At 37.0% G+C, this 25,664-nt stretch overlaps 1 protein-coding gene across 8 annotated transcripts in view; it reads left to right on the top strand.

Annotated features, from left to right (window-relative positions):
• Positions 1 to 25,664, top strand: part of SNX13 (sorting nexin 13) — a 157,096-nt gene that overhangs the window by 69,003 nt on the left and 62,429 nt on the right. For all 8 annotated transcript variants that reach the window (XR_004057995.1, XM_030932570.1, XM_030932568.1 and 5 more), the window contains 3 exons: positions 2,948 to 3,031; positions 21,666 to 21,804; positions 22,194 to 22,282. Coding sequence is in view for 7 of the 8 variants with exons in the window: in XM_030932570.1 (XP_030788430.1) it covers positions 2,948 to 3,031; positions 21,666 to 21,804; positions 22,194 to 22,282 (312 nt within the window). In the remaining variant the exon portion in view is untranslated. The remainder of the gene's footprint in view (positions 1 to 2,947; positions 3,032 to 21,665; positions 21,805 to 22,193; positions 22,283 to 25,664) is intronic.

The raw sequence follows: 25,664 nt of genomic DNA, 5'->3' as shown, positions 1-25,664 counted from the left end.
GATGGTCTTTGTTAGTGGTCACTATACTCCAGCCACACTGGCATTTTCCCCCAAAAGTGCCATTTTTCTCCCTGCCTCTCTAATGTCCTTTTTTTTCTCTGTTAAGAATGATTCTTCGGCCGGGTGTGGTGGCTCACGCCTGTAATCCCAGCACTTTGGGAGGCCGAGGTGGGCGGATCACGAGGTCAAGAGATCTAGACCATCCTGGCTAACACGGTGAAACCTCGTCTCTACTAAAAATACAAAAAATTAGCCACACGTGGTGGCGGGCACCTGTAGTCCCAGCTGCTTGGGAGGCTGAGGCAGGAGAATGGCACGCCACTGGACTCCAGCCTGGGCGACAGAGCAAGACTCCATCTCAGAAAAACAAAACAAAATAAAACAAAACAAAAAACCGATTCCTCTTATTCTGTCAGCTAAATTATATTCATTCTTCATCTCACTTCATGTCATTTCCTTAGAGATGCCCACCCTGACCACCCAATCTAAATCTCCCTCATAATTCCCTGTTATTATAGATAACATCCAGTTTTTTTCCTTCATAGCATTTACCATATTTTAAGATGGTAATTTAGTTGTTAATTTGGTACCTCTTTCTGCCAGATGAATTGTAACTCTAATGAGGACAGAGACTATATCTGTATTTATCATAAATATATACTTAGTGCTTAACATAATAACTGGCACATAGCAGATGCTCAGTCAGATAATCAGTTTTATTGCAAAAGGAAACCCATTTACCCTCTTGCTGGCTGTGGTGCATGTGCTACTGCAGCTTCTTGAAGATTAAGTTGACTCCTAAAAGCCATGAATGAAAATCTGCCTTGTTACATGAGGTTATGTAAAATAGGATTTTAATGAGCACATTTTTTTAAATAATAAATTTCTCTTTTAGGCCAGTATTTTATTTCTTTTTGGTTGAATCTAACTGAGTGAGGATAATTACAGACCATGCATTTAGCAAGTCAGTTTTTTTCCTTTAGCTCTTTCTTGTTTTCCTTTGTCAGTAATTCTAAGATTTCTCAGAAGATACTTTGTTTAGATTAAATAACAGATGAAAGAGTTTTAATTTTCTTTGTATGGATACTTTGTATAGATTGTGTAAGTTACTGTGTTTGAGATAATAGCTATTTAATTGCCTCTACTTTCTTGCCATTACTATGTTTTTATTCCTTTAAAGATATGGCTCCAATGACTTTGTATCTTTTAGGCCCCATGTTTGACAAACAGTGCTGTCTTCTAAAAATTGGGGATCTTAAAGTAGGAATTATGTGGAAGTAGCTATTTGCTTGGAATATTTAGAGCTGTCACTAGGACCTTGAGTCATATGATTAGCCCTTGACTAACCAAACCCTTTAATGTGACAGATTAGGAGTTTTCTAGTACAAATCGGCTAATTACACCAACTAATAAGAAACACATAATTTAATCAGAAATTTTCCCCAGGTGTTTTTTTTCTCCTTTTGAAAAGAAACATTGGAAAAAGTGTGTGTGTGTGTGTGTGAATTTTTTCCTAACAAAGTACATTTTAAAATTTGAACATGTGACCAGAGACATAATTTGAAGGAAGGAATTACATACACAAATACAATTTTAAATAAGTAGGAGACTAAAACTAACCTTGAAAGAAGCCATTTTTTGTCATTTCGGACTGTAAAGTGTCTCCAAAGACATTTCAGAAAATTACTGGCGCCTCCAAATCAGCTTTTTGGAAATACTGATTCATCATGGGGGTAATGGTTGGCAGAGACTTGTACAGCTTACAAAAGAGACTTGTACAGCTTACTAAAAATAAAGACCACCTTCTGTGAACTTACACGAGAAAATGGCACAAATAAATTAGAGATCTGGGAAGAAAAAATGATCCTTTAATTAGAAAAATTAAACATCCTGTTAAGCTTATTGTTATTTAATCTCCCCCAATATTCTTAGATTAGGTTTCATAAATTTATACATTACTGGCACTAAAGGGTAATACCGGGTGAAATCATTGTATTTATAGAATCAGTACTAAATTCTTAGTTTCTTTTTTTCTATTCATTTATCAAATGCCTGCCCTGTTTAAAACAATGACCTTGAGAAGATGGAATGAGGAAGGTAAATATTTTTGAGGATAAATAATTCAATAGATAAGTTGACCAATTCCACTCATATAGAGGGTTCCTAGATAGTTGCCATCTATTAGAAAAATGTAAAACTTAAACAATTACAGAGAAAATATCAAGTGATAAATGCTGTAGATACAGGGCATGAGTATTTCAAGCATATTTCTGTTGGAATGATCAAGTTTTATATAACAGGGTAATTCTGCAGTCAGTTTTTAAAGGAAGGGCAGAATATTAATACATAGGAGCATAAACAACTACAAAGAATGGGAAGGCAGATTTTAGAGAATGTCAAGTCGATTAACATATCTGTTATTTTAAAAATGTTTATTAGGAAACTATTCAAACACAGAGAAGCATAGAGAATAATACAGTAGACATTTATGTGCCAACCACCTAGATGTAACCAGTGTTGATAATGTACTATAGTTGCTCTGTTTCCTCCCTTGGTAGCAGTTCTAAAATCAGTGTGTATCCTTTCCTTTTCTTTTCTGTTTCTATAGTTTTAATAAAGATAAATGAATCCATAAACACTGTTAGTCTTATATTTTGTCCTTTTACAATCGACATCAATGCTAACATACTAGAGGTATCATCTTGCTTTATTTCACTCCACAGTTGTTACTGTGGAGATGTCTCCAAGTTGATATAGGTAACTTTATCTCATTTATCTAAACTGAGGCGTAGTCATCTTTTTATAAGACTGTGTTGGTTATCAAGTTTTACTTGAACGTATATCATACTTTTCTTAAGTAACAGCATTGTGTTGGAATATTTACATTATGCTATTGATTTGAGAAATAGATTAAATTTGTTTTTGTTTTTTACTTTTTTTTTTTCAGGAAATCCTTGCACGAGGAATTCTTCTTCCATTAATAAATCAACTCAGTGATCCTGATTATATTAATCAGTATGTCATATGGATGGTAAGTGCCTTTTAAAATTATAACTCTGTTTTAGAAATAATTTTTAAAATGGAAAAATACAGTTGGGAGATAGGGTATTTAAGCAGTAATTTATTAAAGAAATTAAGTAGAAATGTTTCTGAAGTAATCTCTGTGTTTCCAATATTTTTATTTGCTTATATTTTGAATGTGTTGGCCAAATTCTCTTTAAGAATTTTGTTGATTATCTGTCTTACAGTTATGGTACTACTACTATTTCTTTAAAAAAATAGAATATTTCACTACCTGTATGTATAGACGATGTATATTTTTAATGGCTACTATTTGATTTTTAAATACAACATGGGATTTGAACTACTTGACATGTAACTCACATTTTATATTGTATAATGGGGAAAATATGGAGGACAGAACAGTAGAATGAGAACCAGAAGATCTGTATTCTCGATGTTTCTATAAGTTGCCTAGTGTCTATAGTAGTTAACTCAATGGTTTTCTCCTATCAGACATATCAAAGACTTAGTGATTACTAAGTTCACAAGCCCTATTTTTTTTTTCTTTGTGACGTATACTTTTCCTTAATAAACTCATGGTCAAGGAAGAATTGTAAATGGGCTACGTTCTGGGAATGCTTTGATAACCTACTTCTAGATCTTTGATTTATTTTCTTAAATCTGGTATTTCTTCTCTACATTTGTCTTCCTTTAACTCAGTCTAGCTTTCTTAAGAAATAATTATTTGGATTGTTCTTTGATTTCCCTTAGGCATTGTCAGACTTGCCATAGTTTTATTTTTTACTTTATTTTTATTTATTTATTTTTGACGTGGGATCTCACTCTTTCATCCAGGCTAGAGTGCAGTGACAATCTTGGCTCACTGCAGCCTCTGCCTCCCTGGCTGAAGTGATCCTCCCACTTCAGCCTCTCGAGTAGCTGGGACACAGGCATGCACCACCACACTTAGCTAATTTTTTGTACTTTTGGTAGAAGCATGGTTTTGCTATGTAGCCCTGGCCAGTCATGAATTCCTGAGCTCAAGCGATCCGCCTGCCTCAGCCTCTCAAAGTACTGGGGATTACAGGTGTGAGCCATCATGCCTGGCTGCTATTGTTTTATTATTATTGTTGTTGCAGAGGTTTACCCTTCGACCAGGTTGTGGTACCTGCAGACAAAAATTGTTATTAATTGTGTATTTCTAGAGCCTTTCCTCGAGACTGTGGAACTTGATTCTTCTTTTCCTTTGTGAACTTTTTCAGACTTTGCATTAGGCACTATAAAAGCTTTGAAAATATACATATCTGCACAATTAAAAATATAATAAAATGAGTCTTCTTTGGCTAGGAATTCAACCCCTAAGAAGTTATTCTAAAGTGATAATCAAATTTGTGACAATCTATATTTAAAAATTTTAACAAGTTTTTAATTTTTAAAAATTATGAATATTTGAGAGTTGTACATATTTATGGGGTACATGTGATATTTTGATATAAGCATACAATGTGTAATGTTCAAATCAGGATAATTGGGGTATCCATCATATCCAGCATTTATCACTTCTTTGCATTAGGAACATTGCAGTTCCACTCCTTTGATTTTTTTGAAATATACAATAAATTATTGTTAACTGTAGCCACCCTATTGGGATACTGAATAGTAGATCTTACTCTTTCTGTCTGACTGTGTTTTATACCCATTAGCCATTCCTTTATTTCCCTTCCCAGCCTCTGGTAAAGAAACATTATTTGGCACTGTATCTCCATGAGTTCAGTCTTTGTTTTGTTTCCCACATATTTAGCCTACTGTGCATGGTTAATTTGACTTAACATAATGTCCTGTCAATATTTCATTTTTTTTATGGCTGAATAATATTCTGTTTTGTGTATGTACCATGTTTTGTTTATCCATTTCTTTACATATTTGCCAGCATTTGTTATTGCCTCTCTTTTGGATAAAAGCCATTTTAAGTGGAGTGAAATAGTGTCTCATTGTAGTTTTAATTTGTATTTCTATGACAATAAGTGCTGTTGAGCTTTTTTTAATGTTGTCTTTTGAGAAATGTCTCAAAAGACATTTTTCAGATCTTTTCAGATCTTTTGCCCATTTTTAATAGGATTATTAGTTTTTTTCCTATTGAGTTGTTTGAGCTCCTTATGTGTTCTGGTTATTATTTCTTTGTCAAATGGGTAGCTTGCAAATATTTTCTCCTGTTCGATGGATTGTCTCTTCCCTTTGTTGATCATTCGCTTTGCTGTGCAGAAGCCTTTTAGCTTGATGTGATCCCATTTGTACATTTTTGCTTTGGTTTCCCTGTGCTTTTGAGGTCTTATATAAGAAATCTTTGCTCAGACCAATGTCATGGATTGTTTCCCCACTGTTTTCTTCTAGTAATTTTATAGTTTCACATCTTAGATTGACGTCTTTAATCCATTTTAAATTGGTTTTTCTATATGCTGAGAGATAGGGGTCTAGTTTCATTCCTCTGCATATGGATATCCAGTTTTCTTGGCACCATTTATTAAAGTGACTTTTTTCCCCAATACATATTTTTGGCACATTTGTAAAAAATGAATTTACTGTGAATGTGTGGGTTTATATCTGTGTTAAATTTGAAGTCAAGTAATGTGATGTCTTCACCTTTGTTCTTTTCTGCTTAGGATTGCTTTGGCTATTCTGGGTCTTTTGTAGTTCCATATAGTAATACATTTTGGGATTATTTTTTCTATTTCTGTGAAGAAAGTTATTGGTATTTTGATATGGTTTGCTTTGAATTTGCAGATTGCTTTTTGTAGTATGGACATTTTAGCAACATTGATTCTTCCAGTCCATGAACATGGAGCATCTTTTCATTTTTTTGTGTCTTCTTCAATTTCTTTTATCAGTGTTTTACAGTTTCCCTTGTAGACATCTTTTATTTCCTTGATTAAGTTTATTCTTAGGTATTTTATTTTATTTGTGATTATATGGGATTACTTTTCTTGTTTTCTTTCTCAAATTGTTCAAATAGAAACACTATGGATTTTTGTATGTTCATTTTGTATCTTGAAGCTTTGCTACATTTGTTTTATCAGTTATTTTTTGTTGACTTGTTTTAGTCATCTTACTAGAGATATGAGTGGTTTGTACACCACAGTTGCAGTGTTACTCTAGTTGTCTGTGTACGTAGTGTCAATGAGTTTTATACTTTCAGATGATTTCTTATTGCTCATTAACATGCTTTTCTTTCAGATTGAAAAACTACCTTAAGGATTTCTAGTAAGACTTGTCTCGTATTGATGAAATCCCTTAGCTTTTGTTTGTCTGGCCAAGACTTTATTTCTCCTTCAGAGTTAACAGATAAATTTGCCGGATATGGTATTTTAGGTTGGAAGACATTTTTTTTCCTTCAGCACTTTGAATGTATGAATGATCCCACTCCCTCCTGGCCTGTAAGGGCTCAGATGTGTGCTGCCAAATGTATCAGAGCTCCTTTGTGTTATTTGCTGCTGCTGCTGCTCTTCCTCTTCCTCCTTCTCCTTCCCCTCCCCCCGCTTCTTCTTTTTGCAGCTTTTAGGATTCTTTATTTATCCTTGAACTTTGAGAGTTTGATTTACATGCCTTTGGTCATCTTATTTGGATTGAATATTCTTGGTGTTTTTCAACCTTCTTGTACCTGGATATTCATGTTTTTTTCTGGGTTTGAAAAGTTCTTTGTTATTATTTCTTTGAATAAACTTTTAACCCAGTCTCTCTCTTTATGTTCTCTTTAAGGCCAATAAATCATAGATTTGCCCTTATGACACTGTTTTCTAGATCTTGTGGGTATGCTTCATTTTTTTCAGATTCTTTTTTTCTCTGTGTATTTTCGTATAGCCTGTCTTAGCCCGGTTCTTCCTTCTGCTGGACCAATTCTGCTGTTAAGATACTCTGATGAATTTTTCAGTTTGTCAATTGAATTTTTCAGTTCTAGAGTTTGTTTGACTTTTCCTTATTATTTCAGCCTCTGTTAAATTTCTCGATAGAATTCTGAATTCCTTCTCTGTGTTGTCTTGAAATCCTTTGAGCTTTCTCAAAATAGCTCCTTTGTATTTCCTGTCTGAAAGGTCATATATCTCCTTCACTTCCAGAGTGGTCAGTGGTGCCTTATTTAGTTTCTTGAGGTCATGTTTTCCTGGATGTTCTTGGTGCTTGTAGATGTTCTTTAATGTCTGGACATTAAAGAGTTAATTATTTATTTTAATCTTCTCAATCTGGACTTATTTGTACCATCCTTCTTGAGAGGGCTTTTCATGAATTCAAAAGGGATTGAATGTTGTAACCTAAGCCTATGGTCACTATACTATTTCAGCGCTAGTGGGATCCCTAAGCCCAGGAATATTATGACTCTTGGAGACTCCTAAATACACTGCTATGACGTACTTTATTAAGATAAAGGAGAATTCCCTAGGTTACCAAAGTCTTTCATGCTCTTTCCTCTCTTTCTGTTAATTACAAAGGGTCTCTTTCTGTGTAATGCTGCCTGGAGTTGGGGAAACAGTGACATGGACACTGTCATGGTCACCATAGCTGGCACTGTGGAGAGTTGCACCTCAAGCCTTGCAGAGCAGCCCAGTACTGGGGCTTGCCTAAGGCCTGTGGCCACTGCTGCCTGGCTCCTGCTGCTATTTATTCATGGCCCAGGACCACTTTAGTCAGCAAATTGTGAATTCTGCTAGGGACTGGGTCTGTCTCATCAGGGCAACAGCTTCCCTTCTGGCTAAGGGTGGGTCTAGAAATGCTGTCCAGGATGAAAGATGTATATTCTTGGGTTTCAGGAATCTGCCTGTTTTTTTGTTTTACTGTGGCCGAGCTGGTACCTAAGTTTTAAGACACAGCCCTCTGTATTCCTCCCTTTCCTTCCTGTAAGTGGAAGGAGTCTTTGCTGGAGTTACACTGCCTGGAAGTGGTGGAGGGATGACACAGACACTCTATTGGCCACCATAGCTGGTGTTACACTGGGTCATACCCCAAGTCAACTGACTGCTGAGAAGAGTGTATGTAGCACCAGGGCTTGCCCTGGGACTGCAGTGCTTGTGGCCTGACTGCCACTCAACATTTATTTAGTGCCCCAGGTCACTTCAGTCAGCCCATAGTGAAGCCACCTGGGTTTGAGTTATTCCTCCTGAGCTGAAGAATTCTGGTCTGCCTCAGGGCTGGTGTAAATGCTCCTTCCCTGGGTGCTAGTGGAATTCTGTCCTGTGCCATGACAGAGCAGTTCTCAGTTTCAAAGCAGAGTTCTATACTCACTTCACTCTTCCTCCCACAAACCCACAGATTCTCTTTCTGTGCTGTGCTGTCCGGGGTTGAGGGGAGGGATGGTGGAGGCAATGCAAGACTGTCTTTCCTACCCTTTTGAATGCCACTTTCGTTGATATTATGCTCAAACCAGGTACTGTGATCACTCAACTAATTTTGTGGTTCCTAGGAAGGTGCATGGACAGTTGTTTAATATGGTGTTCCTGTGGGGAGGTTGATCGCTGGAAGGCTCTACTTGGCCACCTTGCTCGGCCTTCTCCAATAATGTATCTTTAAGACCATTCATGGCAGCATTTGTTATAGTAGCAAGAAATGAAAGCAACTTAAATGTCCCAAATAGGGTATTAATTAATATATAATAACACATTGATGCAATTGAATACCATGTAACCATTTAAAATGATGATAGTATATCTTTATGAACTTGAAAAATTGTTCATATCTTTTGCATGAAAAAGATAACTAAAATTAGCATATATGTTAGATAAATATCCCATTCTTTAGAAAAATATATTTATTAATGACTATAATTCTCATAGGATATAGACTGAAATGTTAATAGAAAGGTAGTGATTTTTCTTATATATTTCATTTCACTTGCAATGAGTATGATGTAATAAAATAGTATTTTTTTAAGCGGTAGAAACTTACATGCAAAATTTATAAACATTTAAGTTAAAATTAAGGGTAAATAGTAATAAAATTTGTTTAGTAATACAGAAAATGGATATTGTATACTAAACATAACTAATCAGGATATTATAATGTATATTATTAATTCTGGTCCAAAAAAGGAAGCATGTTCAACAGAATGTTATGGTTATCTCTCATTCATGGGATTAGGAATTATTTTTGTTCCCCTCTCTCTCTATACATATATTTTGTAGTGTTCAGTTTTCTGTTCCTGAGCATGTATTAACTTCATTAACTGTAATTACGTATATACTAAAAACATTTTGGAGCAGGCTTAACCTATATTCTAAAAATATGTCAAACTGTTGGAGGCAGCAAATAGCTGAATTACTGATGGTTCTGCAGAAGCCTCACTTCTTGCCTCCTCAAGAAAGAATTTGACTGAGAAGCGCAAGGCAGTAAAGGAGACTGAGGTAGGTTTCAGAGCAGGCGTGGAAGTTTATTAAAAAGCTTTAGAGCAGGAAATAAAGGAAAGTACACTGGAAGAGACCCAAGTGGGCACTTTGGAGGTCAAGTGCCCTGTTTAACCTTGATCCTACGATTTTATGTATTGGTCCACTTCTGGCGGCTTGCATCACTCTTCCCATGATTCTTCCCTTTGGGTGGGCTGCCCCACATGCACGGTGCCCTCCTTACACTTGGGAAGTGAGCACACGCAGTGTGTTTAGGAAGTTGTACACATGCCCATCTGAGACTTTCTTCACTTTTCTGGGGGCATTCCACTGGAAGGTCATACTCTGTCATTTTGTCTCTTAATGCTCATCCTCGAGCGCACTTCATTATTTCCTGATATTTTATTGGAAGCTAGTTACCAATTTCAAGTGTTTTTATCTGTTTGGGAAATTGCCACTTCCTGGTACCTGTGACCAGTGATTACTTTAGTGTGACAACTGTGGACCATCAGGAAATTGCCTCTCCCTGGTATGGGCTGCAAATTATTTTTAAAGAGGCAGTGTGATAACTGCCAAACCCATCACCTGATGGCTGCCTGACATTCCTGGCAGTGTGTCCAGAATTGGTGGGTTCTTGGTCTCACTGACTTCAAGAATGAAGCCACAGATATATTATGGTGAGTGTTACGGTTCTTAAAGATGGTATGTCTGGAGTTTGTTCCTTGAGATGTGCAGACGTGTCTAGAGTTTCTTCCTTCTTGTGGGTTTGTGGTCTTGCTGGCTTCAGGAGTGAAGCTGCAGACCTTTGCGGTGAGTGTTACAGCTCATAAAGGTGGCGTATCTGGAGTTGTTCGTCCCTCCCGGTGGGTTCGTGGTCTTGCTGGCTTCAGGAGTGAAGCTGCAGACCTTTGTGGTGAGTGTTACAGCTCATAAAGGTGGCGCATCCAGAGTTGTTCGTTCCTTCCGGTGGGTTCGCGGTCTCGCTGACTTCATGAGTGAAGCTGCAGACCTTTGCGGTGTTACAGCTCATAAAGGCGGTGCGGACCCAAAGAGTGAGTAGCAGCAAGATTTATTGCAAAGAGCGAAAGAACAAAGCTTCCAGCCTGGAAGGGGACCTGAGTGGGTTGCCCGGCTGGTTTGGGCAGCCTGCTTTTATTCCATTATCTGACTCCACCCACATCCTGCTGATTGGTCCATTTTACAGAGAGCTGATTGGCCCATTTTACAGAGAACGATTGGTCCGTTTTGACAGGGTGCTGACTGGTGCATTTATAAACCTTTAGTTGGATACAGAGTGCTGATTGGTGTGTTTGCAATCCTTTAGCTAAACATAAAAGTTCTCCAAGTGCCCACCAGATTAGCTAGACACAGATCACTGATTGATGCATTTACAAACCTTGGGCTAGACAGAGAGTGCTGATTGGTGTGTTTACAAACCTTGAGCTAAACACAGAGCACTGATTGGTACATTTACAATCCTTTAGCTAGACATAAAAGTTCTCCAAGTCCCAACCCAACTCAGGAGCCCAGCTGTCTTTGCCTAGTGGATCCTGTGCAGGGGCTGCGGGTAGAGCTGCCCGTCAGTCCCGCACTGGTGCTTGCACTCCTCAGCCCTTATGCAGTTGATGGGACTAGGCACCGTGGAGCACGGAGTGGTGGCCGTTGGGGAGGCTGGGGCTGTGCGGGAGCCCAGGGAGGTTGGAGGTGGACTTGGAGGCTCAGGCATGGCAGGCTGCAGGTGCCAAGCCCTGCCCAGTCAGGAGGTGGCTGAGGCCCGGTGAGAATTCGAGCACAGCTCCGGGTGGGCCGACAGTGCTGGGGGACCCAGCGCACCCTCCGCAGCTGCTGACCCAGGTGCTAACCCCTCATTGCCTGGGGCCGGCAGCACCGGCCTGCTGCTCCGAGTGTGGGGCCCGCGGAGCCAGCGCCTACCTGAAACTCTTGCTGCCTGCACCATGCGCCACCCCAGTTCCCACCCCCGCCTCTCCCTCCACACCTCCCCGCAAGCAGAGGGAGCCGGCTTTGGCCTCGGCCAGCCCAGAGAGGGGCTTCCACAATGCAGTGGCAGACTGAAGGGCTCCTCAAGTGTGGCCAGAGTAGACGCTGCGGCCTGAGGAGGTGTCGAGAGCGAGTGAGGGCTGCTAACACGTTGTCACCTCTCAGCAGGGGTGGGTTGAAAGGGTGTTCTCCTGCCTTGCCATATTTTTACTTAATGAACAGGAATGCAATCTCTATTGTACTTTGCAATAAAATATCAGGAATAACAATATCTGTGCATGGTGGTGCATACCTGTGGTCCCAGCTACTCCAGAGGCTGAAGCGGGAAGATCATGTGAGCCCAGGAGATCAAGGCTGCAGTGAGCTGTGATTGTGCCATTGTACTCCAGCCTAGGCAACAGAGCAAGACCCCATCACACACACACACACACACACACACACACACACACACACGAAAAGTCACAAATAAATGGAAACACATACTATGTTCATGAAGTGACCTAATATTGTAAAGACAGCCATACTCCCCAGAACAACTTACAATTTCAGTGCAATTCTTACCAAAATCCCAATGATGTTTCTTTGCACTTCACCCTTCCTGATTTCAAAACTTGTTACAAAGCGACAGTAATTAACTGTATGGTGATGGCATAAAGATAGAAATGTAGACTTAGTGGAACAGAGTAGAGAACCGAGAAGTTCTCATATGTGTACTCAAATAATCTGCATAGGTTTGTATCAAGGCTACAAAATCGGAAAGAATAATCTCTTCAGCAAATGGTATTGGGAAGACAGGATAGCCACATGCTAAAGGATGAAGGTGTTCCCTTAACCTTGCCCTACATATAAAAATTAACTCAAAATGGATTAAAGACCTGAAACAACAAAACTCCTAGAAGTATATGTAAGGGAAAAGCTTCTTAGATTTGACTATGATTTCTTTGATATGATACCAAAAGCTCAGACAAAAATAACAAAAATAGTGAGTGGGAGTGTATCAGACTAAAAAGCTACCCAGCAAAGGAGCAATCACCAGAGTGAAAAGGTACCCTATATAATGGGTGAAAATATTTGCAAGCCATGTATCTGATTAGGAGTTAACATCCATCATATATAAAGAAGTCATACTACTCAGCAACAAGAAAAAGAAAAGTATTTAAAAATGTGCAAGATATTGTAATGACATATCTCCACGGAAGTTACACAGATGGCCAAGAGTGATAGGAAAAGATGCACAACATCCCTAATTATTATGGAAATGCAAATCAAAACCATAATAGTAAATGAATTATCTTACAACCATTTGGTCACTATTAAAAGAAGAAAAACAAAATATCAGGTGTTGGCAAGGATGTGGAAAAATTGCAACTCTTGTGCACTATTGATGGAATGTAAAATGGTGCAGACACTTTGGAAAACAGTTTGGAGGTTCTTCTCAAAATTGTTACTGTATGATCTAACAATCCCACGTCTAGGTCTCTATTCAAAAGAATTGAAAACAGGATCTTAAAGGGATATTTGTGTAATCATGATTGTAGTATTCACAGTAGCCAAGAGGTGGAAATTACCTTAAGTGTCTATCAACAGATGAATGCGTAAAGAGAATGTGGTATACACATACAATGAAATATTATTCAGCCCTACAAAAAAAGGAAATCCTGTGTATCCTATAACATGATGAACCTTGAGAATACTGTGTTAAATGAAATAAGGTTATCGTACAAAGACAAATACTGCATGATCCCTCTTTGAGTAGTCAAACTCTTAGTAAAATGTTGGTTGCCAGGATCTGGGAGGAGAGAACAAACAGGATTTGTTGTTCAGTGGACCGAGAATTTCAGTTTTCAAGATAAAAGATCAGAGAACTGTTAAAAACAGTGTTCTGATAGTTTATATCACTGTTAACTTAAAATGTTTTAAGGTGATAAATTTTGTTTTGTGTTTTTGACCACAGTAGAAAAAAGAATGAAATTAACAAATTGCCTTTCAGAGTTGTGTTATAATTTTGCCTTTCCAGTGGCAGTATTTGGTAGTTCTGGTCTTTCCACATTCTGATTAACATTTAGCATTGTCAGTCTTAAATTTTAACTTCTCTAGTACATACATGTGAATTGGTATTTTGTTGTGGTTACTTGCAGTTTCTTTATTACTAATGATACTGAGCGTTTTTTCCTGTGAATACTGGCCTGTTTTGTATCTTTTTTTCAAGTGCTCATTTTCTCTCCTTCTGTTTGTCTTTTTTAAATTGATAATGTAAGAATGCTTCATATATTCTACATATAAGTTCTTTATCAGGTATATGTATTGCAGATGTTATTCCTTAGGTTATGACTTGTTTTTTTTTTCTCGTTCAGTGATGTCTTTTGATGACAATTTAAAAATTTTGATGAAACATAATTTCCCAATTCTTGTTCTACAGCTAGTATTTTTATGGTCTTCTCTAGGAAATCCTTGTTTATTTGAAGATTACCAAGTTATTTGTCTATGCTAAGTTTTATAATTTTTACTTTTATATTTTGTACTATGATTTATCTCCCATTTTTTATGTGTGTGGAATATGACAGTTTAGATTGATTTTTAAAATACAGATATCTAGATATTCTAGCACCATTTGTTGAAAAGACTTTTTCATAAAAGTTATTTCCTTGACACATTACTAAAATATCAGTTTGCTATAATATGTTTGGTTCTGATTTTGGACTGTGTTCTTTTCTGTTACTCTCTTTGTGTACCCATATGCAAATATCATACTTTCTGATTACTTTAGCTTTATAGTAATATTGAAATGGGACAGTATGAGTCTTTTACAATTGTTCTTTTTCTCTAGGATTGTTTTGATTATTTTCCACATAAAATTTATCAAAGGTTTCGTTTTTATTAAAAACCTATTAGAATTTTAATTGTGATTACAATTGAATCTATAGATGAATTTAGGAATAATGGATATTTTAACATTTTGTCTTATCTAGGAACATGGCATCTCCATTTAGGGAAGCCTCTGTAATTTCTCTCAGCATTGTTTTATAGTTTTTAGAGTTTATGTATCTTTCACATTTTTAAAATAAATTTTTATAAATATTTTATATTTTTGATGCTGTTATAAATGTGATTTGTTTCTTGATTTTTTTTCAGATTGTTTACTATTGACATGGAAATGATACTGAGTATTATATGTTGATTTTGTATTATGCAACATTTTTTGGATTCTTTAGGTTTTTCTAAATAGGTGTTTATGTGGTCTGCAGACAAGGACAGATTGACTTTTTCCTTTCCAATTTGGATGCCCTTTATTTCTCTCTTGCCTAATTACTTGGTCTAGGACTTTGAGTACTAGGTTGAATAAAATGTGTAAGAGTAGCCATCATTTTTCTCCTGGTTCTTAAAGGAAAAGCTTTTAGATTTTCTCCACTCAGTATGATGTTAACTGTGAGTTTGTCATATATGGCGTTTAATTGAGTTGAGGTATTTTCCTTCTATACCTAATAATTTGGGAGATTTTATTGTGAAGGCATGTTGAATGTTATTGAATGCCCTTTCAACATCTATTGAAATGATAATTTTTTTTGTGCTTAATTCTGTTAACATCATGTATTATGCTTATCAATTTTCATATATTGAACCATTCTTGCATTCCTGTGATGAATCCCACTTGATCATGGTGAATAATCTTTTTAATGCGTTGTTGAATTAAATTTACTAGTTTTTTTTTTTTTTTTTTTTTTTTGAGACGGAGTCTTGCTCTGTAGTTCAGTGGCGCCGTCTCAGCTCACTGTACCCTCCACCACCCAGGTTCAAGCAATTCTCCCTGCCTCAGCCTCCCGAGTAACTGGGATTACAGGTGCCTGCCAGCGTGCCTTGCTAATTTTTGTATATTTAATAGAGATGAGGTTTTACCATGTTGGCCAGGCTGGTCTTGAACTCCTGACCTCAGGTGATCCGCCACGTTGGCCTCCCAAAGTGCTGGGATTATAGGTGTGAGCCACCATGCCTGGCCAGTTTAATAGTATTCTGTTGAGGATCTATCTTGACATCTTTGTTCATCAGGGATGAGCTTGTAGTTTTCTTTTTTTGTTGTGTCCTTGTGTTGGTGTTAGAGTAATGCTGGGCTTGTAGAATGCGTTTCAAAGTATGCTTTCCTCTTTAATTTTTGGAAACATTGAATAGAATCAATATTAATTCATTTAAAAATATTTGGTAGAATTCAGCAGCCGTGAAGCCATCAGGTCTTGGGCTTTTCTTGGATAGGATACTTTTATTACTGCTTCAATCTTATTACTCGTTATTGGAATGTTCAGATTTTCTATTTCTTTATGGTTTATTCCTGATAATTTTATGTGTCAGAAATTTATTCATTTCTTCTAGGTTTTCCAGTTTGTTGGAGCATAACTATTTGTAATGGTCTCTGATGATCCTTTATATATCTGTTGTATCACTGTAGTATATCCATTTTCATCTCTGATTATATTTTTTTGTGCCTCTTTTTTTCTTAGTCTAGCCTAAACATTTATTGATTTTGTTTCTCCCTTTAAAAGATCGCTTTTCAACTCAATCTTTTGTATTGTTTTCTTAGTCTCAATTTCATTTATTTTTGTGCTAAATCTTAATTTGGGGTTTGGTTTGTTACTGCTTTTCTAGTTCCTTCAGGTGAATTTTCTTTTTCTTTTCTTTCTTTTTTTCTTTCTTTTTTTTTTCTTGATAGAGAGTCTCACTCTGTCAGCTAGGTTCAAGTGTGGTGGCATGATCACAGCTCATTGCAATGTCAACCTGGCTAATTTTTTTATTTTTTTGTAGAGACAGGGTCTTACTGTGTTTCCCAGCTAGTTGTAAACTTCTGGCTCAAGTAGTCCTCCCACCTCAACCTCCCAAAGTGCTGGGATTACAAGTGTGAGCCATATAGCTGGCCTACATTCAACTGCTCTATATCTTTTAATTGGAGAATTTAGTCCACTTACATTTAGCTTTATAGTAATATAAATAAATACTGATAAAATAAATAAATACTGATAGGTAAGGAGGTAACTATTTTTTAGTTATAACTTCTTGCTTCCTTCTTACTGTCTTCTTCTGTGGTTAAGTGATTTTTTTCTGGTAGTATGTTTTAATTTCTTGCTTTTTAGTTTAACTATTGCAGGTTTTTGGATTGTCATTACCATGAGGCTTACAAAAGATACCTTAAATTTATAACAAGTTATTTTGAACTGATGACAACTTAACTTTGATGGCAAAGAAAGAAACAAAGAAAATTGTAAAGAACTTTAAAATTTAATCTTCCCACATTTTGAGTTTTGTTGTTTCAGTTTACATTGTTGATATCATTCAGGGTCGAATTCTCATTCTACTTCTCTTGCCATTTCTACCTCATCTGTGATGACTTCCTTCACTGAAGTCTTGAACCCCTTAAAGTCATCTGTGAAGATTGGAATCAACTGCCAATCTTCTGTGAATGTTGATATTTGACCTCATCCCATGAATCATGAATATTCATAATGTCATCTAGAATAATGAGTCATTTCTAGAAGGTTTTCAGTTTACTTTGTTCAGATCCATCAGAGGAATCACTAGAGCAAATATCCATAGCCTTACGAAAAGTGCATTTCCTCAATAGTAAGACTTGAGAGGTGAAATTACTCCTTCATCCTAGGGCTGCAGAATGGATATTATTTTAGTAGGCATGAAAACAACGTTGATATCCTTCATCAGAGCCCTGGGGAGACCAGGTGTGTTGTCAGTGAGCAGTAATATTTTGAAAGGAATCTCTTTGTAAGTGGTACATCTCAACAGTGTGCTTAAAATATTTAGTAAACCATGTTGTAAACAGACGTGCTGTTATTCAGGCTTTCTTGTTCCATTTCTGGAGCACAGGTAGAGTAGATTTAGCATAATTTCTAAGGACCCTAGCATTTTTGGAATGGTAAATGAGCATTGGCTTCAACTTAGAGTCACTACTAGCCTCTAACAAGGTACTCATTCTGTCTTTTGAGGCTTTGAAGCCAAACATTGGCTTTTACTCTCTAGTTGTAAAGGTAGTAGATGGCATCTTTTCTCCTTATAAGGCTGTTTTGTCTACAGTGAAAAATCTGTTTAGTGTAGCCACCATTATCAATGATCTAGACTAAATCTGGATGACTTGCCATATAGCTTCTACATCAGGACTTACTGCTTCACCTTGTACTTCTATGTTATGGAGACAGCTTCTTTCCTCAAACCTCCAATTTCTGCTAGCTTCAAACTCTTCTTCTGCAGTTTCCTTACCTCTTTCAGCCTTTATAGAATTGAAGCTAGTCTGGGCCTTGTTCTGGAATAGGCTTTGGACAAACGGAATGTTGTGTCTGGTGTGATTTTCTATCCTTTACCACTAATACTTTCTCCATATCACCCATAAGTGTTCTTCACATTTATCATTCGTCTGTTCCGGAGCAACAGTTTTAATTTCCCTGAAGAACCTTTTTTGTTTGTTTGTTTTGGGTATTCTTATATTGAATAATTGTTTAGTGTGAGAGAGCAAGCTTTCAGTCTGTCTTGGCTTTTGATACATTTTCCTGGCTAAGCTTAGTCATTTTTAGCTTTTGATTGAAAATGAAAGATATGTGACTTTTCCTTTTGCTTGAACACTTAAAGTTCATTGTAGGGTAATTAATTGGTCTAACTTCAGTGTTGTTGTGTCTCAGTTAATAGAGAGGCCCTGCTAGAGGGAGAGAGACAGAGGAATGGTCAGTTATAGAGCAGTCAGAATATACAAAACAATTTATCAATTAATTTTGTCATCTTAAATGAATATGGTTTGTAGTGCACCAAAGCAATAATAATATCAAAGATCACTAATCACCATAGTAGATATAGTAATAATGGAAAAGTCTGAAATATTCTGAAAATTATTAAAATGTGATTATGCCCATGACGTGGGCACATGTTGTTGGAAAAATGCTGATAAGAGTTTCTGGACACAGGGTTGCTAGAAAACTTCAGTTTGTTAAAAAAACACAGTGTGAAGTGTCATAGTAAAGCACAGTGGAATTGAAACAAGGTATTCCTGTATTCTGTTTAATTATTTTAATGACTTTCCAGCTATTCCTTGTTACTACAACCATTATTATTTTAGTGGTTGCTCTAAGAATTAGTGTCCTCTTTAAGCTGTCATCATATGCCTAGAGGGCAGTACTTTATCACCTCATATGAAATATGAAGAACCTTGCTATAGCATAGTTTTAGTTAGCCCCCATCCTCTGTTCTTTTTCATTATATATTTTATATCTACACTTATAATTTACTCCACAGTGCCATGCTCATTGTTGCATTAAACACCCTTTCTTAAAGAAATAAAAAAATAGAAAAAAATTGTTTACGCTCATACATTTACTTAGTATTTTCAGTACTCTTCATTATTTTTTGTAGGTACAAATTTTAGTTTTGTGGTCATTTTTCTTCATTCTGAAGAACTTTCTTTAGGATTTTGTGTATTGCCAATTTTCTTTTTATTTTTTTTATTTCATTTTATTTTTTTTGAGACGGAGTCTTGTTCTGTCGCCCAGGCTGGAGTGCAGTGGCATGATTTTGGCTCACTGTAACCTCTGCCTCCCGGGTTCAAGCAGTTCTCTGCCTCAGCCTCCCAAGTACCTGGGATTATAGGTGCCTGCCAGCATGCCTGCCTCATTTTTGTATTTTTAGTAGAGACGGGGTTTCACCATTTTGGCCAGCCTGGTCCTGAACTCCTGACCTCGTGATCCACCCACCTCAGCCTCCCAAAGTGTTGGGATTACAGGCGTAAGCCACCGTGCCCTACCTATTGCCAGTTTTCTTGTGACAAATTATCTGACCTTTTTATTCTCTGAAAATATTTTCATTTACTGCCAAGTTTGAAGGATATTTCATTGATGTAGAATTGCTGTACTTTTTCTTTTAGTACTTTAAAAATTGTTTTATTTTCCTCTTGCCTCTGTTTCTAATCAGAAGTCAGCTTCCACTGTATAATTGATCCCTTCTACGTAATGCATCTTTTTACATAGTCTTGTGCTTTTATAGTATTCAGTTATTTGGCTTTTTGTTTAAAATAGATAACATCTCAAGTCTATTACCTTTTCACAGCCCACTCTTCTTGCTTTGCTTAGTTTAAATTTTATTTACAGTCATAGTTATTAATTCCTCCACAATATCCTATACTTTTTTACCTCTTTATTTGCTTATTGATACTACAGCACTGGTTAAATCCAACATAACTGGTACTCCATTCCTACTTTTAAGCAGGTGAATGTGGCTGATGAAGAAAAAGAAACCTACACTGATCTCATTTTAAATTCATGAGCACGAATCTCATTTGTGCCCTTATTCTTTCTTGCCTTGCAGTCATTAAATTTTTCCGGTTATGTTATCTGCTCCACTCTTCTGATCAACTCTTTTTTACTTCCTTCACTTTCATTTAGCATATTTTTTTCACATCTTTTCTCTTAGCTCATGACCGTAGTACTCCACTGAAAAAATTGAGGAAATCAAAAGAGATGTTTTGTAATATCCTGTTATCACATACATTCATAACTTGTATCTATGCATCTATATTTTATATTTTCTTCTGTTACTGTGGATGAAATACCCATGTATCTAGGTAAAGCAAGTCCTTTATGTGTGCATTGTAACCAACTCCTTCTAGACAATTTCATTTTATTGCTTTGGCAATTTTACACTTTCCCTCTGTACCATCACATTTTTACTCTTTATATGATCATTCTTATTATCATACACCTTTGTCATTATCTCTCTCATCTTAAAAAGCAGATGAAGCAAGTCATTTATCTTACATTCCATTTTAGGCAGTACTCTTTTCTCCTGCTTATTTTTTTACAGCAAAACTTTATAAGAGGGTTGACTGTTGGCTGTCTACATTTTCCCTCTCTTTTTTTCTTTTCTTTTCTGAGACAGAATCTCACTCTGGTGCCCAACCTGGAGTGCAGTGGCACGATCTCAGCTCACTTCAACCTCTGCCTCCTGTGCCCAAGCGATTATCTCACCTCAGCCTTCCAAGTAGCTGGGATTACAGGCACCTACCACCATGCCCAGCTAATTTTTGTATTTTTAGTAGAGACGGGGTTTCACCATGTTGGCCAGGCTGATCTCGAACTCCTGACTTAAGGTGATCCGTCTGTCTTGGCCTACCAAAGTGCTGCGATTACAAGCACTGCACCCAGCCATCATTTTTTAAAAACACTTCTTTACTTGGCTTGTTAGAACACCAAAGTTTGTTGATTTTTTTTTCTACGTTTTTGGCCTTTCTCAGTGTTTTTGCTGTGTAAGTAAATCTTCTGAGTATCTGTCCTAAGATCTCTTCTTTTTTCACTCTACCCTCATTCTCTTGATTATTTCCATCCATGTTCGTGGTTTTAAGTGTCATCTCCATGTCAGTGACTTTTAAATGCGTATTTCTGTGTAGTCCTCCTTTCTGAACTCTTGTCCATCATATTCAAAAGCATGCTAATGACCATTTTTATATTTAATGAGATCTCACACTTAATTTTGCCAAAAACACCCTCATAATATTTTGCCTCCCCGCCACCGCCCCCGGCAAATGCTGCATCTCTTAATTTTTTTCTCCATCTTTTTTAGTGGTAACTCCACTATTCCAGTTGTCAGGCCAACGATGTTAGTGTAGTTCTGTGTTCTCTTTATTTCATGGCCATATCTGATTTATCAGCAAATTCTTTTGGCATTGTCTTTACAAAACACTTCTTACCAGAAAACACTTTATAAAACACTTTGTACCATACCACCACTGTCACCACCCTGCTTCCTGACTATATTATCTTTCACTTGTATTATTAACTGGTCTTTTTTTGTTTTTGGCTCTGCCTTTATTTTTATACAGCAACACAGTGATTGTGTTATATTTTAGGTTAGAGAGTGTTACTCTTCTGTTTAAACTTTCCAGTTTAACTTCTGACTTGCTTCAGAGCGAAAGCTAAAACCTTTATACTATAACAGAAGATTGGCCATCCATTGCTGCTGACCATATCTTCTGCTCAGCTTGTCTTTGGTTTAGTTCCAGTCTTCATGGCTTCTTTGCTATCATCAAATATTGTGAGCATGTTCCTATTCCTACAGTTTCAAGCATGCTATATAATACTTACTTTGTTCTATTTGCAGTCTAAGACCCATTGGTGCCCAAATATAGGTGCCCAAATACAGAGCTTTTTTCTTTTTGTTGTAAGCACTGAGTATGCAGCAAATTGTCCTAGCACATAGTAGGCACTCAGGATTCAGTTTTCCTTTTAATAAGTGAGTTCCTCTTTCACCTATTTTTCTTAAACTTGCTTTCAGATCCGGGATTCTAACTGCAACTATGAGGCCTTTATGAACATTATTAAATTGAGTGACAATATTGGAGAGCTAGAAGCAGTCAGAGATAAGGCAGCAGAAGAATTACAGTATCTTAGATCTCTAGATACAGCTGGTGATGGTAAGTAATGTATTTAACTTAAAGTATTTTTTTTGAAGGATTATTATATCTTCAAAACTTTGGTTAATTTACCTAAATGTCATTTTCTGCTATTAATGTTTTCACTTTAATTAAATCTTCCTTATTAGATTAACATGTGCTTAGTTAGAGTAAAAGCATTATTTTCAGAATGCGAGAATGTGATTATTGTAATTATCCCTAGAGTGGAGGTAATTGGCATGGTTTACTTTTAATTAAATAATTTCACTGTATAATTTCAGATGGTTTCTTTTATTGAATAAAACAATTGCTGTATTGTTGGTTATTTTGTTAAATTACAGTAAGTGCATGTTTAAAGTATTTAATAAATAACATTACCACTTTCTAGTTCATGATTTGTTTACTTTTAGATATCAACACTATCAAAAATCAAATAAATAGCTTACTATTCGTAAAGAAGGTTTGTGACTCAAGAATACAGCGATTGCAGTCAGGCAAAGTAAGTAAAGTACTTTTGAATTAATGTTTAGTTATAAATTCTTTATAGGGATTAAAATGCACAGTAAAGGACAAAAAGTAGGACATTTTCCAGTGCAGCACTTTACAAGAGGACTTTAAAAAGAGTTTTCTTTTCGGCAATGTGATATAAATATTTGTTAAAGCATGCCAAAAAGGTTAACTAAAGCACTGCCTGAAAAATGTTAAAGTAATTGAAGATTTTATTCCTTGATTTATTTATGCATTTACTTGGGTATCATTTGTTTATTCAAAATTTACATTTATTCAGTTTTGTGAGTTGGATGCTTTTTAGAAGAGCCAAGTAGACAAACTCTTTTCATAGAGTTTACATTTTAGTTGCAGAGTCAGGAAATAAACCAATAAGCAAACTGATGCATAATATCAGGTGGTAATATCTACTGCAAAAAAACAATAATAAAGCAAAGTAGCGTATAGAGAATGTCTTGCTTGGACTGGTTTAGATGGGTGCTGAGAGGTTTGATGACACTTGATCGTAGTGAGATCTAAATAACATGAGGCAGTTAGTCCTGTGCTGTATTTTTGTTTGCCTTTGAAGTATCGATCTTACAGGCAGTCATAAGAGCAGATGCAGGAGCACTAAGGTAAGAATGTCTTTGGTGAATTGGAGGAGGTCGTTGTGATTGGTATGGAATGAATGAGCTATTGTGCTAGGGATGAAGTCATAGAAGAACCGGGGGGGTTAGATCTTATATGGTCATATATGGTCTTACTGGCCATAGTAAGAGTTTTATTCTAATTATGATGAAAATCAATTGGAGATTTGCCCTGGCAAGTGACATTACCTGACTTACGAGCTTAAAAGTTAAAATTATTATCTTTATTCTTTGTGAAGAATAGACACAAAGTGTGAGACAATGTGGGTAAGAATGGAAACTGAAAGATTATTTGCTATACTCCTGATTTAAAACTAGATAAGAGATGTCTATGGAGGTTGTGAGAAGCGATTAGAGACTGGATATAGTGCTAGTAGGATTTTCTTAATGGAGTGAATATGGGGTGAGAAAGAAAAAAAAAATAACTCAAGGACAGTTTCAGGGTATTTTGGTTTGAGCAACTGTATAAATAGTGGTGCTGTTTACTGAATTGGGTAACACACAGAGAGGAGGAGGTTTGGAAAAGAGAATTGAGTTTTGGGTATTTTAATTTGATATCCCTGTTTGACATTCAAGTAGACATGCTACTTGGTAATCTTGAGTTCTAAGGAAAAGTTAGTGATGGAGATGAATTTTGTAAATTCTCAACAATTATCAGATGTTTAATGAGAGACTGGATGATGTTAACCTAAAAGAGTGTGTGTAAGTAGGAATGCGTTGGTGACTTGGTCCTACTACACTTCAGTGAATAGAGTTTAAGACAAAGTAAAGAATCTAGCCAAAGAAACAAAGTAAATAGCCAGTGAGATTGGAGGAAAACCTGAGCATGTGATACTGAAGCAGGATATTTCCCTGACCCCTTCGCAGGACTTGCAACAGGGGTGTCTTGTTTACTCATCCTGCCATTCTCAACTTCTTGTGGTGGGGAGCGCGCAAGCAAATGAGTGGGAACTTGAGTAAAGGAGTACTGGAACAAGCCTGCCAGTTCGGCACTGGCGAGATCAAACTCCACTCACTCGGACCCACTGTATTCCACCCCTCGCAATAGGGAGTGCACAAGTGAGTGGGTGGAGGAACTGGCCGGATGCATTAGTGCTGGCAAGAGCAAACCCTGTTCAGGCCCTACACCTGTCCAGTTGGGGGTGCCTGTGACTCCCAGAGCCCCAGAAGGTGTGTTACAGTGCTCTCTTAGCTCTGCTGTCTGTGGATGGCTTAAGGGTTAACAGCTCAGTGGACCATTTGCCTTTTTGCATGAGGCGGCTGCCCTCCGCCGGTGAGGGCAAAGGGCCAGTGTGACAGCCTTTTGTGTCTGCACTCGTGGCTTCTGAGTTCTTATTTGGCGTCCAGGAAAAATGAAGTCGCATGAATGAGTTGAAAGATGGTAAATGCTGGAGATTTTATGGCCGATGAAAGTGGCTCTCAGTGGGAAGGGGAGCTGAAAAGGGGAATGGGGCGGGTATAATCTTCTCCTGAAGTCTGACTGTCTCCATTTGGATTCTTTCTGAAGTTATGCCATCAAGCTGTCCCTTTGAAGTCGAGTTGCTTCTCTCCAATGTCCAGCCATAGTCCCGGCTACCAACTGAGTCTGAGGTTTTTATGGGCACAGAATGGGGTGATGTGCGGCCATGGATGGTTTAGAAAAAGGCAACTTTTGAGCAGGAAAACAGGCATGTAAGTTTTCACTTAGGGCTCCAGTCTCAGGCCTTTTGGCTTGAGGGTGGTGTTTTGCTAGGGACCGCCCTTTTCTGCCTAGAATTTTGTGCACCCTGTCCCTATCAATATCTCAGAAGCCAAATGTAAAAAGTGTTTATAAAAGGGAAAGATGAGGTGTATCAAAAGATAACATGGAGAAAGATGAAGACTGAGACTTGATCAGTGGACTTACTACCTTCCGGATTATTGGTGATCTAATGAGAGCATTTTTTTGTGGAGTAGTGGAGAAAATCTTAATTGGAGTTCGTCCATGAGAGAATGAGAAGAGGTAAATTAGAAACAGTAATGATAGTTGCTCTTTAGAGAAGTTTTGCCCTAAAGGAGAGCAGAGATTTGGGGTTTTAAAGCAGGAAAAAACATTTCTTAATACCCTTAGGTTTTTAATGAGGTCACATTTTTGCTGTGGTTTTCTGTTTTGAAAATTTATTTATGACTCTCTGGTCTTATAATTTTACAGTGTATTTAAATTCCTTAAGGAATAGAAGAATTATTTTTAAAAACCGTGGTGGCACATGCCTGTAATCCCAGCTACTCGGGAGGCTGAGGCAGGAGAATCACTTGAACCTGGAGGTTGCGATGAGCCAAGATCGTGCCATTGCACTCCAGCCTGGGCAACAAGAGCGAAACTCCGTCTCAAAAAAACAAACAAAAAAACACGTTAAATTTAGTTTTCTAGGTGAATTACAACTTAAGAAACATTACTTGAGGGCCATATTTGTTACGTGTGTGTGTACCTTTGTTTTGGTTAACTTTATTTTAAAACTAGTTTATATACTCATGCAAACTAGCATAGAAGAAAGATACAGTTTCACTTGTGCTTTTCTTTACTTCCTTATCTAGATCTCAGAGGTAGTGATCTTTCAGCGTCATTTCTCAGTGTTTTTTCCCAGGCACTTTTTGATATTGAATCCTTTTAAAATTTAGATATTTTGTTTGCAAGCCTGTCAATTCCATTTTGAATACAAGCTTTTATTTTTTAATGAGCTCAGATCATACAATGTTTTCCTTTGTAAATAAACTCAGAATCCCCACAGA

This window comes from Rhinopithecus roxellana, chromosome 6, assembly GCF_007565055.1.
Source record: "Rhinopithecus roxellana isolate Shanxi Qingling chromosome 6, ASM756505v1, whole genome shotgun sequence".
In the NCBI taxonomy this organism is placed as follows: domain Eukaryota; kingdom Metazoa; phylum Chordata; class Mammalia; order Primates; family Cercopithecidae; genus Rhinopithecus; species Rhinopithecus roxellana.
This window is presented reverse-complemented; position numbering and strand designations above follow the sequence as displayed.